The 14,774-nt window shown below is 32.3% G+C and overlaps 3 protein-coding genes across 7 annotated transcripts in view; 2 read left to right on the forward strand and 1 right to left on the reverse strand.

Annotated features, from left to right (window-relative positions):
* Positions 1–1,635, forward strand: part of LOC105449847 (phospholipase A2 large subunit-like) — a 4,482-nt gene extending 2,847 nt beyond the window's left edge. Inside the window, exons 2-4 of the mRNA XM_011689253.1 lie at positions 303–462; positions 750–902; positions 1,157–1,635. Of these exons, the coding sequence (XP_011687555.1) occupies positions 303–462; positions 750–902; positions 1,157–1,223 (380 nt within the window). The 3' untranslated portion in view covers positions 1,224–1,635. The remainder of the gene's footprint in view (positions 1–302; positions 463–749; positions 903–1,156) is intronic.
* Positions 1,636–2,300: 665 nt separating this feature from the next.
* LOC105449848 (phospholipase A2-like) lies at positions 2,301–7,969 on the forward strand. Of its 5 annotated transcripts, XM_011689256.1 has the most exons (6): positions 2,301–2,402; positions 3,160–3,665; positions 6,109–6,268; positions 7,007–7,147; positions 7,405–7,522; positions 7,591–7,969. In XM_011689256.1, exons 2-5 carry the CDS (start codon positions 3,176–3,178, stop codon positions 7,484–7,486), a joined length of 873 nt encoding a protein of 290 aa, XP_011687558.1. In that variant the 5' UTR covers positions 2,301–2,402; positions 3,160–3,175; the 3' UTR covers positions 7,487–7,522; positions 7,591–7,969. The 5 variants fall into 5 exon arrangements, with proteins under 5 accessions (XP_011687558.1, XP_011687557.1, XP_011687560.1 ...); XM_011689255.1 differs by having other exon boundaries at positions 7,405–7,969; XM_011689258.1 differs by having other exon boundaries at positions 3,498–3,665; positions 7,405–7,969.
* Positions 7,970–8,006: 37 nt separating this feature from the next.
* Positions 8,007–14,774, reverse strand: part of LOC105449849 (dihydropyrimidine dehydrogenase [NADP(+)]) — a 10,253-nt gene continuing 3,485 nt past the window's right edge. The window contains exons 4-17 of the mRNA XM_011689260.1: positions 14,159–14,491; positions 13,550–13,858; positions 12,687–13,013; positions 12,305–12,515; positions 11,453–11,637; positions 10,880–11,095; positions 10,636–10,800; positions 10,174–10,326; positions 9,968–10,088; positions 9,445–9,707; positions 9,135–9,311; positions 8,828–9,052; positions 8,567–8,724; positions 8,007–8,386 (exon numbers count right to left, since the gene is read on the reverse strand). Coding sequence (XP_011687562.1) covers positions 8,314–8,386; positions 8,567–8,724; positions 8,828–9,052; positions 9,135–9,311; positions 9,445–9,707; positions 9,968–10,088; positions 10,174–10,326; positions 10,636–10,800; positions 10,880–11,095; positions 11,453–11,637; positions 12,305–12,515; positions 12,687–13,013; positions 13,550–13,858; positions 14,159–14,491 — 2,916 coding nt within the window. The 3' untranslated portion in view covers positions 8,007–8,313. The remainder of the gene's footprint in view (positions 8,387–8,566; positions 8,725–8,827; positions 9,053–9,134; positions 9,312–9,444; positions 9,708–9,967; positions 10,089–10,173; positions 10,327–10,635; positions 10,801–10,879; positions 11,096–11,452; positions 11,638–12,304; positions 12,516–12,686; positions 13,014–13,549; positions 13,859–14,158; positions 14,492–14,774) is intronic.

Consider the following 14,774-nt stretch of genomic DNA (forward strand, 5'->3'; position numbering starts at 1 on the left):
TATATTAAAAGATTATTTTTTAATTGCCCTCGCATCAATTTCAAAATTTATATGTGTCAATTAGGAACTGTGATAAAATATAAATTACAGAAAATAAAATTAATTTTTTAAATCAATTGCATATATTCTTTTATTATTAATTTGTATTAATTCATAGCCTTCTATCTGCTTAAAAAATTAATTAGAATAAAAGATATTGTAATTAAATGCGTACGTATTTGTGACAAAAGAAGGGTTGACAATTTGATATTAATAAATGAGTTTTCTAATTCTGTTTTCTTTCCGCCAATGATATGCATTAGGGACAAAGTGGTGCGGTGATGGAGATATTGCAGCGAACGACACCGATCTCGGTAAATTCAAGGAAGTAGACGCCTGTTGCAGGGAGCATGATAAGTGCACGATCAATATTGAAGCTGGCAAAATGCTTGGTAATCTCATGAACGACGGTCTTTTCACAAAGTAAGTGAACAAACGAGATGATACGAGCATTACTCTCCACGCATAACAATCGTATTTCTCGTCGAACTTTTCTTATCATCGTAACGTCAGTAAGAAATCCTGCAATGCTTGCATTACTTTCAAACAAAAATTGTACAGGTGCAAAATAAATCTGGCACGTTTTGTTATCAAATTGTATGTTTAAACATTATTCTTTAACGAAATAAAAAAGCTGTTTGACTCGCGTTAATCCCTGGATAATTCTTAATCAATTTCTTTATTATTATGTCTTTGTAATTTTCTGATAGATCCGCTTGTACTTGCGACTCCAAATTCCATTCTTGTCTGAAAGCCACCTCCAGCTTTATGGATAAGGTGATTGCTAAGGAGATCGGAATGATGTACTTCGGTATGCTGCAACCGCAGTGTTTCCAATGTATGTGCCCAGCGGAAGGTTGCAAGTAAGAAATAAATTACATTTATTAACATTTATTATATTGATATAATATCAAGCTGTCTGATTAATTCTTACTTATAAGTATCGCAAGCTTAAAGAGATAAAAGTTCTAAGTTTATTTAACTTGTTTCTTAAAGAATCTTATACATATATAGGATATATAACGTATAGAATTTAGTTGAATTATTTTTAACATGTTAAATATATCTTAAAATATAAAAATTCCGACTCAGCTTAATTGGAATATACACATTTCAGTCTTAAAGAAATGGACTGCATGGACGGTTGCAAGAAGTACGAGTGGGTTGACAATGAAAAATTTTGAAGTTACATTAAGTTGACCACCATAATAACTGACATTGCAATATTGTAAAATAAAAGAAGATCCTCTAATTTCAAAGCTTTTGTTTTAAGTATAAGATCTTTGAGACCTCTTTAAAAATGTAATTTTGATGTAAATATCTTCGCAGTTTCGTAATTCTTGATAACAAATGTATGTCTTTTTTTGATCTTTATTTTTAATAGAGACAGAAATAATGATTCTTAGAGTCAGACAGATGAGAAATTACTAACTATACTTTTTTTAAAGACTATACATTACTATGCATAATGTACTCTAAAACTATATATTTTAATATACATGTTTGTGCAATTGTAATGCATGTATACGATGTGCGAAATATAAATAAAACAGAATTTGCATGATAATTATAAATAAAACAGAACTTGCATGATAATTACAATGTACTATTCGCATTTATCCTATTTCTTCAATTAATGTTTATACTATAATAACGCTAATAACGATACATATAGTTCAGGATAAGTTTAAAATATTGATATACACACACACATATATATATATATATATATATATATATATATATATATAATCATATATCGCACTCTTAATTGATTCTCAAGCAACACTATTATAAAGAAACATGATTTCCGTATTATTATCATATAATAATCAATAAATGAACGTATCGATCACAGAAATCTGGGAAATTTAATTTTTTTGAAGTGTGTCATTTTTAAAGCAAGAATATGATAATGCCTTGCTATTATTTATTCTATTATGTATATGTGTACTACAACATATTTTTCTTTATTATGTTAATAATCATTTAGTAATCCATTATTTGTACGTAAAATAATGCTATCATAAATCTCTTTAGACAAAAATATGAAATTATTGTTCAACAAATTTCGATTATATTTTTCAACGGCATTATTATTTTAATTATATCTCTAAAAATTAAATTCACACGCTCTTTAAATAATAGATTTTTCATTCAGTTTGTCATTAAACTTCTTACCCTTCTACTTGTGGTAAAATAAGATATCGATGGTCTTTAAACAAAGTGTCAAGTTACTAGTGCCATTTTACGTCAGTCGGTTATAGCCAAGTAAAGTGAACGCAGTGTATTATTAAAATTTTCTGCAAACAGATAAGCGAGTCGCGAGCAGGCTGTAAGAAAGAATATTTTAAAGTTTATTGGTAATAAAAAAATTTATTAATCTACTGTTCATTACGTTGTATCAACTTAAATAAATTTTATATTGTCATCTTTTTATTCATTCTTTTTAATCATTACAAATTCTAAAAGAAAAAAATATAATGTTTTTTATATATTCATTATGTTTTTATTTCGAACTAAAATTTGTATAATATTTGTGTATCTACAGTTTTCAATTTATAATAATTTGTTTAAAATTAAAATTAAAGATCTAAAAAATATATATTTGAAATATTACTATAACAAAAAATTGAAGATAATTGCAATGAGTGCTAGGATAAATAAAATCAGTTAATTTTTTTCGTTTCTCAATCAGTACAGTTAAACTTGTATTAAACAATATATTAAACACTAACAACATAGACACGAGAGATAAATTGTTAAAACATCTCAGTTCACATCTTAATAACTTAATAATTATATTCTTTGTATTTCGAGAAAAAAATTTTTTTAAGAATTGAAAAAGCTTTGTAAATATTATTAGCAAAAAAAAAGAGTTTTGTCTCAAATATTTTTATGTCAGGAAATATTTCCATCTGTGATTATATGGACAAAAACTTATTGCCTTTATCTTGCTGTTTAAAAGTCAAAATTATTGACAGCTATAAGTCTTATTTCATCCTTGAATTCATCTTTCTTATCTCGATTTCTTATCCACGATTAGAGCATATACATTGCATTATGTTTTATTAAAGAATCTTCTTGCTCTGCCGTCATTCATTCTAGGATTGTTTATAGGTAAATAAACAACGTAATGTCACGTGTGTGTGTATCCGTTTGCCTCTTCGTTCTCTTCACCTTTAGCGACACTCTTCTATTCAGTGATTACGAGAACAATAGTATCCAATCCGAGTTCGTATGTGAAAATATAAGTATCATACCCCCCGGTTCCAATAAAACTCGTCTGACGTTTTTTGAAACGTTATTAAAAGGAATGATGTTGCCTGTAAACATTTTGGAAAAGATCTTTAAAAATCTGTTTGAAATGTTATTAAAAGTAATAATGGTGCCTATAAATATTGTGGTGAATCCCATTAAAAATCTGCTACAAAAGATGTTCACGGACGTTGTGACAGATATCCTCCAATCGCTACCACAGCTGCTCACAAGGATTATAATAAATATGCTCAGACCAAAAAATTACACGAAGCACGAGGATCATACACAACTTGAAAAAGGAGGAAATATGTCGTACGGAAAAGTTCTAACAAGATACAAAAATTACGTTAACATTGTCTACCCAGGTAATTCGAACATCTGCCTGAGACGCTTATTGGAAGAATGCTGTAAATGGCAAAAATTAATATCTTAGAGAAATATTCCTCTTTATTTAATATCTAAAAGTAAAGGAATAGTTTTATTCGATATGTTTACAGAAGAATATGTATAGAATATTTTAGACCATTTTGTAGACCAGCCGAAATTGCTATGAAACGAACTTTGCAAAACTTTGCAGTAAAAATGTAACAAAACTTGTTGTTCATAAAATTGGAGCAAATCTTAAGAAACAGCATCAGAAACAGTGCATTTGCTAGCATAATAGTAGCAAACAGATGGCAAGAACTGAGCGAAAATATATGCGGCGTCAATACGATACGGCAAATTGGTTGCGTAGTTGAGCAAGACTTGCTGTTACGTAGCTGAAACTATTTGCTATATCATTTTTTTAAATACCTTTAAGTGGAAGTAAGTTTTGTAAGCTCGCTGCAACTATATCACTCAGGGAAATGTTTCGCTGTTCCAGCTAGAATTCTAAATATTATACTTAAATTATATGACTGTTTTTTGTATCTATTAAAAAATTGTTTGTCATACGACTCATACGTAGAATTTATAGCAGCAGTATTCTAAAAATATGTGCAAGAAAATATAAGTCTCATAACCATCATATAATTGGAGTCTGGACTAATTAAACGTCATAGAGAAACTTTCTTAATATTAAAAAAAAAAACAAATAGTTACAAATAGTTTAGATATAATTTCTGTCTCTGTTATCTGTCTCTGTTATTTCTGTATATATTGATTAAATACAAAACATATGTGGTATCGCAGCGCTTACCAATCACTCATCCATTTTAGCTAATTTTTCGTACCTTAAACAATTCTCGCCATAATTGCATGATTACATTTTTCAGTGTATCATCTTTTTAAATACCTTTACATGGAACTTTTGTAAGTTTAATTAATTTGAGAAATGTCCATTACGCTTTATGTAGATTCTGAATGATTTCCAAAATTATTTCAAGAGAAAATATGTAATATGAATCTCGTGGGATCTGAGATCCGTCCAAATTTGAAAGTTGAACGCGGAGCACATATTCCAATTATAATATAATTTATCCCCAGGTATATATTAAATTATATATATATATATATATATATATATATATATAGCTAATTTAAATTATATCCTATTAAGAATATGATTATTGTATATTATGTATTAAAATTATTAATTGTACAATATAATTGTTACATTAAAGAATATTTTAATTAGAAAATTTGTACGTATATTACAAAAAATTCCTATTTGTCTCTTTTTTCATTTTCTGTAAAAAGAAGAAAAGAAATAGGAAATGCATATGAATGATATTTAAAGGTATTTAAAAAGGCATATCATATAATGGAGCTACGTAAGCAATGTAATAACGGTTTTAATTCTATAGTTGTCACCGATTTGCCATCGTGTCGTTTCATATATGTTTTTGTTCGGTTTTGCTATTTGTTTTCTGTTATTATTCCACCAAATTTTTTATTGTTAGACTCGAAGTCTTCATATTTAATCGATTATTGTTAGTTATTATCCACTAATTGTTAATTTAAATTTCTCGTTGCTCTCGCATCATCTCTAAAATTCATGTGTGTTATTTAGGAATTTTGGTAAAACATCTATATAGAAACTAAATTAATTTTTTAAATCAATTGTATTATACTATAATCTGGTCAATAAAATTAACGCATAGGTAAATGTATATCAAAATTTCGTATAACTTTAAACAATTGTAACTCCGCGAAAAATAGTCGTATCAAAAAGTTTTTTTTTTTTCATTCTCAAGGATAAAGTCTAAACAGATAATGCTGACAGTAATTGAACAAAAGTGCAATAATAATTTTGACATGCCGTAACTTTGCGAAAGAAAATCATATAAAGGTTAAATTTTTTTTCTTTGAAGGAAAAAGTTCAAACGATGGTTATCCTGACATTTGTGACAAAAATTCATTCCGTTCCGTAGAATGCGTCAAATTATGTAATTTTTTTGAAGACGCAACATGTCTTTACTTTTCAAAAGACGTACGGCGGGTGGGAGGAAAGGTAAATTAAAAATTAATCAACAGTATCTTTAAGTACAAGTTTTTACCCATGAAAATAAAACAAAATTTTGATATGACCATTTTTCGCGGAGTTACGATTGTCTAAAGTTATACAAAATTTTGGTAGAAATTCACTTATGCGTTAATTTTGTTGACTAATGTATTTATATATATATTTTTCTTAATTATTAATTCTTGATATTATTTCATAGTTTTATTCCATATGCATTAGAAATTATATAATTATGATAGAAATTACACGTAATAAATCGTATATTTATGATAAAAAAAGAGAGTTTGACATTTTATTATTATTAATTTGACTATCTAGTGTGGTTTTTTGATTCTGCCAATGATATTATATATATGCGTTAGGAACACTCTGGTGCGGGCCTGGAAATAATGCAATAAATGAGAGCGATCTCGGTCAGTTCAACGAAACAGACGCCTGTTGCAGAGCGCACGATGAGTGCAAGGACTATCTGTTAGTCGGCGAAACGAAAGTCAATATCCAGAACAACGGTGTTTTCACAAGGTAATTAAATAAACGAAATGATACGAGAATTACCTTCAATTATATTTGTCACTTAACTTTTATTCGTATCGCTCTTCGAATTTATCGTAACATCCTACAGCGCTTGCATTACTCCTATCAAATACAAATTTCACGTAACAGATGCAAAATATGAATTTAGCAAGTTTTGTTATGAAATTATTATACGTTTAAACATTATAATCCTTTAGCGAAATAAGAAAGCTGTTTGGCTCGCGTTAGTTTTACGAATAATTTTTAATTGATCTTTTCATACTATTAAAATAGAAGAAATAGGCTCCAAGGAATAAATCAAATATATATAGTGAAGTAATTGCATATAAGAGCCGAAACGGGTGTTGATATGTGAATTAATTCTTACATGTTACAATATCCTGCAACCACACACGATCTGCGCGCCGCACGGTTTGTCAGTCTTGAAATACACAGCTCTTTCCATGAAGCCGGAAACTTGTAACTAATTAAATTGACGAAGAATTTAATATCTTTCGATGCTAATATGCATCTATACGATTCCCCTCTGCCCAAATCTGTAAAGAAATTTAATTAGTTACAAGTTTCCGGCTTTATGCAAAGGAGCTGTGTTTTAAGACCGACACTGCGGTGCGCAGATTATGTGTGGTTAGGTTTTAGTATTCACACACCATCACCCGTGTCGGCTCTTATAGACAATACTTCACTATATATTTGTTTTGTTAAGTCTTTGTAATTATCTGATAGATCCGCTTGCACTTGCGACAACGAGTTCTACGATTGCCTGAAAAACGTCTCCAGTCTGATAAGCCTCAAGATTAGTGTGATGTACTTCAATATACTGCAACCGCAGTGTTTCCAATGTGTATGCCTGACAGTAGGTTTCAAGTAAGAGATAAATTATATTTATGTTACCTATTTAATTAATTCTTGCTTATGAGTATTGCAAGTTTGCAGTTAAACGAGTTCTTAAATTTATAGAATTCGTTTCTTTACAATAAATAAAAATTGCAAAGGAAAGAATCTTACCTGTATATCCATGTAGAATTTATTTTCAACATTATTATATATAATTTCTATATGTGTATTTAAATTATAAGTGAAAATTTTGGTTAAGCTTGATTAAAACGCATAATAAATTTCAGTCTTGAAGACGGCACGGAATATAAGAACCAGTGCGAAATGTATAAATGGGTCGACAATCGCAAAGTTAAATTTTTAAGTTGAGTTAACAATAGTCGTGTTAGCAGACATTCAATTTTGGTACGATAAAGGCAGATCCTTATAATTTTGAAGATTTAATTCTTTTCTTAAAGATATTTTTCTTAAAGATCTTCAAGATCAGATGAAGACAGGCGAGAGGAATAAAGTATAAACCATTATGATAAACATTATAATAAATATCTAAGCGTATCTCCAAGCAAACTATTTAAAAAAAGTCTAGCCGATACGTTTTTATGGTATATAAAAACGTTTAATGTACATTTAAACCGTCAAAATATCTCGCAGAAAAACAGTATTTTAAATTTATAAAAAAAACATTAAATATAGATATTAAAAATGTTAAAACAATTTACAAAACATTTTGTAACGTTTATAAAATAGTATAACGTATCGATCTTTAAACATTTATCATTCAATTTATATGCTTATTACACGATTTTTAACATTTAAACGTATTTTGTTTGTAATTGAATTATTTGACATATATCCTCGATAAATAATGGATTAAATAAATTAATTATTATTCTGTTAGAAAACCGTTATTTTATTATTAAAAATGCATTCATATGTTGAGTTGTTTGTTCTATAGTTTATCAGGAGATAGCGGCTCCCACCAAGTATATTTTTTCGCTACATGATTATACTTACATCAACCTTCGAAATCGATATAATTACATATGTTGGATTATTATTTATTTCATTATATGTATATATACTACATATATCTTTTTACCTGATGTTAGCGATGTCATTCAGTAAATAATTAATTTGTACGCATAAATGACGCTGTATATTATGAATTTCTTTGGACAAGAACGTAGGACTAACGTTTAACAAATTTCGATTACATTCTTCGGTGGTACGCCTCTTTTAATTATGTGTGGAATCGTTTTTGGAACCATACTGCAAGAGAAAAACGGATAGGGATAAACCAAAAAAAAAAGAAAAACTTAAATTGAAAATCGAGATAGAGCGCAAATGAAATTAAAAATCTAGGTAGAACGGAACTGAAGTATAAGGATAAACCAAAAAAGGAAAACTTAAATTAAAAATCGAGATAGACATTTTTGATTTGCAACTTACGTGATGCAGTCAATAATCGGACAGACCGACAAGCAAAGCGTACACCCGGTGCAATCGTCCGTCACACTTGGGATGTGGGTGTCGGGGTCGAAGGCGATCGCTTGATATCCGGAATCCGCGCAAGCCATGTAGCACTTGCCGCAATTTATGCACATGTCCTGGAAATGGATGGCGCGAGTGTAAAGGGAAGATTGTACTCATTTCGTAACAATAAATAAAATATATTAAGCAATTGATATCGTTTTAGAGTCACTAACGTACATCGTCGATCAAGGCGACCACTTGCTTCCTGTTGTCCAATTCCTTGTAACTGCCGATGTGAAGTATCGCTTTACCTATCACGTCCTTGACAGTAGGAATCGGCGCGATCGATGTTGGAGCCGGTCGAATCGCCTTGACGACCTCGTCCAAGGGATTCGAGTTTGCTTTCAGCTCGGCTACCTTCTGTTCGCGCAGTCTTTGGTACACGCCGAAATACGGTATATTCTGCAGAAGTGTCTCTTAATTACCTGTTTACTTAAATTAGATTAACTGTCGTCGTAGATATCAATTGGTAATTAATTCTTACTTTGCCAAGGGCATGTTGCATGGAAATAGGCTTGCCCTTCTGATGCTTGAACGTCGGTGGACTCTGACCGTCCCAGTCCTTCACTTGCGCCAGACTCTTTAGATACAACAACGCTTTCAAGCCGGTCACGTAGTCGTCTATCAGTGTGAAGTCTTGGTTCTGAATAGCGCTACAAATCTGCGTTAATTAAAAAAATATTCGGTTAGTTTTTTTTATTCTTGATAAAAGGAGAAATGATTTAAGAGTAGGTGTATATATATATATATATATATAGAATTATAAGGATACGCGGGGAGATTCGACGAGATACCTGGACGACCGATGCACCGCAATGCAAGAACTGCAGAGTGACGTCGGCCGAGTCGACGCCGCCGGTGCCGAGAATTGGGAATCCCGGAAGATGCTTTGAAATCGTCGAGATCGCTCTCAGAGCTTGGGGCCTGGTGGCGTTTCCCGACATCCCGCCGTACGTTGTAGACTTGTTGAGGCCGACTGCCGGCCACGGAGTCGCATCGGCGTGCAGTCCCATTAATCCTGATACCGTGTTAATGGCAGTAACGCCGTCGGCCTTGCCTGCGTCGCAAGTATTGAATATTAATTGAATAGATGTTTTTTTAACTCCCTCGAGATATAAAATTCTTTGTAAAAATTTAATTAGCTTGAGAATTTAATAGATGTTAAATTAAATATCTTGGTATTGTTGCTAAAAATATATTTAAATAGAAATCAATTATATGTATATAATTATTCGCAAATTGTAATTGCTACTATTTTGTACATTATATGTACATCGTTTTAATTTGATTTCAATACTTTAAAGTGAATTTAATTACCTTCGTAAGCTGCCTTGGCTATAGAAAGGATGTCGGTGATATTGGGTGTCAATTTGATGAAAAATGGTATTTTGACGGCTTCGCGAACCCATCTGGAGATGTTTCTAACCAGTTCAGGATCCTGAAACCAATTTCATGTTTTTTTTTTTATCAATCTCATATTTCGAGTTGTAAACATGAAACAAACATGAAATAAGCGGATAAACCTGTCCACAGGCCAGACCCATTCCGGACTCGCCCATACCATGAGGACAGGATAGATTTAATTCCAATCCGTCAGAGCCAGCCGCTTCCGCTTTTCTCGCCAGCTCCGTCCAATCAGCTCTGTTATACGTGCACATAATACTCGCAATGACAACCTATGCAAAAATATAATGCGATAAAATCTAGCAAATAAAATGCTGGTCATGAGCAATTAAGGAGGTCAGTTTTTTAAACTATTTTAAAGCCATTTGTCAGACTTTTTTTTCTACAAAATGAAAATACTTAGAGTATTAATATTTTATGTCTATGTACCTTTTATCTTAAAAAAAATTTAACTTTATTACGTTTTGTGCGCGTACTAAAAAGAATGTTATTTTAGCAATATATAATTATTTGATTTTTATTATATTCGTGTAAACTCTGTTATACATAATTGAATAATTCGAGTAAAAAGTGTAACATACCTTCGTGGGGAAGTCTCGTTTCAATTCAGTGACACTGCTGCACCAATAATCGGCGGTTTTCTCGGATATCAACTCGATGTTTAGAAAGCTACCCTGCTCAGGTCCATAATGGTGACGGGACGTGGTGCCTTTGACGATGCGCGGCGACACATTGGTGACAAGATCCTGCGAAGAATAAAAAATACAGATTTGGGAATAAAATGCTATGTCATTTGACTTGGCGATTAATTAAATGAGATCGAACCTTGTCCAAGGAGAAGGTTTTCGTGATAGCGAAAGCCCAGCCTGCCTCGAAAGCTCGCCGGATCATCGCGCTGGTGGTGCAAGGTGGCGCGGAAGCAAGACCGAAGGGATTCTCGAATTTCATCCCGCACACCTCAACACTGAGGTCAACATCGTCAACGGCGGTGTGGAACTTCGGTAACTGCGGAGTTTCCGGCACCGTCAAATCGTGGGATTCCTAGGCGATGCAAAAATCAATGTGTAAAAAAGAAAGAATCCATGATAGAAATCACTTTATCCATTGTGAGAAAATAAGAAATATAATTTATACAAGTAAAATTTTATTACGCGCGTTTTATAAATTTACAAATAAAAATAAGAAATAAACAATTAAATAATTGTTTTTCATCATATTAATTATCAAAGTTATAGCTACATTATATTATATATATTAATATAATAACGTTGTGTATACATATTTAAAATGCACTCAGAATGCATAATATAATATATTTCTGTAACATTTTGTAAAGAGTAAAATAACAACTATATTGGCAATTAATGAAGACATTTTACTGGCTATATAAAAACACACCTGTATGTATTTGTGTATGTACCATGCAGCTGTCTTTCCGTCATTCACGGATTCCACCGTCGTCTGGGCAACACCCGCAAGGTCGCCCCCGCAGAACACACCTGGTACCGAAGTCATCATCGTGGTTTCATCCACTTCCGGCAGGTTCCATCTGTTCATCTTAATCGGTGCCATGGCTTGTTTCACTGTTCTCATAATAGAGAAACTTAATAAATTTCTATTTAGATAACTATAAATTTTTCTTATTTTCTAAATAATTTTATATTATCTATATATTTATATTTTGTTTCCACTGCTTTTATTTATTAATTTACATATTTCTAAAACGTGCATATTAAACAACGTTGTAGTTCATAATTTTGTGCGTACATCGCGTACAGATCTATTAGACATTCCTGGGTGCGCCTTGCGATTAAAGTCAGCCGGGGAGCCAAGTTGATAAAGCTTGCGAGAAAATAATATACTTTCTATCTTTCTGGATGCTATATATTGGGCGCACTACTGCTCTGCACTACGTATCCTCGTTTGGGATTCACAGATAGAAATGATCGGTCTATAGATGTCGATTCGTCTATAGATATTGGATCGATGATTATTCATGTCGAATCGATGTCTATATTTACTCATCTTCTGCCTGGGATATGAACCGTATAGGCATAAGAAATGCCTATATATGACGAAAGGAAAGCCATTTCTAATATGTCATTTCGAGAATGCGCGTCATATACTTGATATACAGAAGGATAGAAGATTTATTATCTCTCTTCCTCTCTATCCACAGTGAAAGGTGTATCCAGATATGTTTATTATATGAAATACGTTGAAATTACAGTATTGGACAATATTGCTCACCAGCAGAGTCGTACAGTCCTGAACCAAAAGCCGAAATCACGAAATCCGCCTTTAAAACGACCTTTTGCTCTTCGTCTTCTATCCATTCGCCGTTCTCATTCTGTTCGGTCCTGCAAAATTCGATCGCGGCGATCCTCTCATTGCGAAGGATGACTCGTTTCGGCGACTGGAATGGTATAAACTCGCACTTCTCTTCCCTCGCCAAATCCATCTAAAAACAATTTTAGGATTTCCAATTTTGGCTGACTTTAATTGTAAAATATCTTAAAAAATATTTAAGTTTAACTTTTTTTACATTAAAACTTTCCAAATTATTTCCAAATTAAAGAGATCGGAGTTTATACATGGAAAGTGGAGGTGTTTTGCAAACAAGGTGGATTACCTCTTCCGGAACAGCCCGTACGTTGGTGAAGCCTTTCCGGAAGACAACGAAGACCTTCTTGGCACCACATCGCAGAGCGGAAGTCGCGCAATCGAAAGCGGTGTCTCCCGCGCCGAGAACGATCACGTTGCCCCGAAGGGATGGAAGTTCCTGATTACTCTTGCAAGCGCACATCCCCGGCTTGCTGCTTTTCGCGACAACAGGTAAAAAGCTCTTTGAGGTGAAGAAACCCATTTCCGGCGTGAGATTTTCGAAGATTGGTATGCTCTTCGGCTCAGGTAATCCGATACCTAAGAAGATCGCTTTGTGTCCAGCGTCTTGAAGACCCTGAAACAGTTGCAAATTTTATATCATCTGTGATTTTTTGCAATATATTTTCAAGTAGGCTTTATAAGATGCAAGCTAATATTATATTTAATGTTTAATGTTTACTTATATTTTGTAATAATAAACCTCTTGTAGGTTTATTATTTTGCAAATAAGATGCAGTAATATTAATTTATGTATATATATTATATTAGTACAAATATATTATATTATATTAGTACAAATTATATTAGTACAAATATATTATATTAGTACAAAAAATTAAATTGATTATCAATTTAATAATAGAATATTATTATTCCAAATAAATATTATTGCAGAGTATAAAATTCGCTGATGACCTTTGTGTTTTTTTATTTAATGTTATGCATCTTATTGATTTAGACTTCTATATTATTTTTAAATTCATTTACTTTTACAGAACAGTGTCTTAAAGGTCAGTTAGAAGATAATAGCAAAATTTAAAAAATATATTTTATTGTCAAGCTAATGTAACGAATTTAAGCAACAAATTTTTATTTTTAAGTTAATTTTACCTGTACTGTTAAATCGTTTTCAGACAATGATCTTCCTAATTCGATCTTCACTCCCAGATCCTTGACGAGGTCCACTTCAAAACTGACAACGTCATACGGAAGTCTGTATTGCGGTATTTCGGAAGAGCTTAATCCGCCGACATACTTTTCTCTCTCGAAAATCGTGATATCGTCGTAACCGAGTCGCGCGAGAAATGTCGCGCACGAGAGAGAAGCTGGTCCACAGCCGAGCAGAGCGATTTTCGTGTTTGCATGAGGTACCGTTTGATTGGGAATTCTGGTCTGAGGAATATTCATCTGCTTGAAAATCTGAAAGAATGTTTAATTTATTAGTAAAAAAATTATGTTTATCATTTAATCTATCATGAAATATGTATCTTATTATTATTTCACAAATTAAAGAAATACTGAAGGAAACATTTTGGCAGTATATGTATAAATACAACTATTTTCAATTAAGAAATTTTATAGAGAATACAAATTACACTATATATTATTTTCATTGCATATTGTTAAACATTTTTATAAATGTTAATAAATTATCTCTATTTTATTGATATTTTATATTTTAATTTAATGTATTAAATATTGTGAATTAAGACTGCCTACATCCATCGCAAAGTGTTGAAGCCCGCCAATATTAATTGGTCCTTCCTCGGTCGCGTGAAGATTGCAACCGCCCACGCAAAGGTCGCTGGTCGGGCAAACCATGCCGCAGGTGAGGCCGAGAGGATTGTCCGACAGGATCGCCTTGGCCGCGCCATAGTAATTCTTGTTGGAGATCGAGGTGATGAAGGACTTGATGTCCAGCTGCGTGGGACAGGACTTTTGGCATGGTGCGTCGACGCATTTCAAACAGCGTGCCGCTTCCCTCAAAGCTCCGCGCTCGCTTAAGGTGGTGTGCTTGATGTCGTCAAAATTCTTTGTCAGAGATATGCAACTCTGCAGTAGGAACAAGAAAAGTTAATAAACATTCTTGCCAGATCCGCGAGAGAATGCATGACGAGGATTATGTCGTAATCTTATCGGTTAATTGTTGTTTTGCAGATAGAATGTTTATCTCAAACATCACGTAATGCTTGATAATATATGTACATATATATATATATATATATATATATATACACACAGGGTGTTTCCTAAATATAGAGAAAAATTTAGGGGGTTATTCACTGGGTTATTTTAAGAATTTTTTGTTCTCTGATGATAGATCGGAAGAGCACAC

Source organism: Wasmannia auropunctata, unplaced genomic scaffold (assembly GCF_000956235.1).
Source record: "Wasmannia auropunctata unplaced genomic scaffold, wasmannia.A_1.0 LD336071.1, whole genome shotgun sequence".
Lineage (NCBI taxonomy): Eukaryota > Metazoa > Arthropoda > Insecta > Hymenoptera > Formicidae > Wasmannia > Wasmannia auropunctata.

What these genes read in the sequence shown, in the direction of transcription:
- LOC105449848 (XM_011689255.1), top strand. Translation starts at nt 3,176, where the DNA reads ATGTCACGTGTGTGTGTATCCGTTTGCCTCTTCGTTCTCTTCACCTTT. An exon ending in CGTTAACATTGTCTACCCAG is followed by an intron (nt 3,666 to 6,108) that starts GTAATTCGAACA and finishes TATATGCGTTAG; the next exon opens with GAACACTCTGGTGCGGGCCT. An exon ending in AACAACGGTGTTTTCACAAG is followed by an intron (nt 6,269 to 7,006) that starts GTAATTAAATAA and finishes ATTATCTGATAG; the next exon opens with ATCCGCTTGCACTTGCGACA.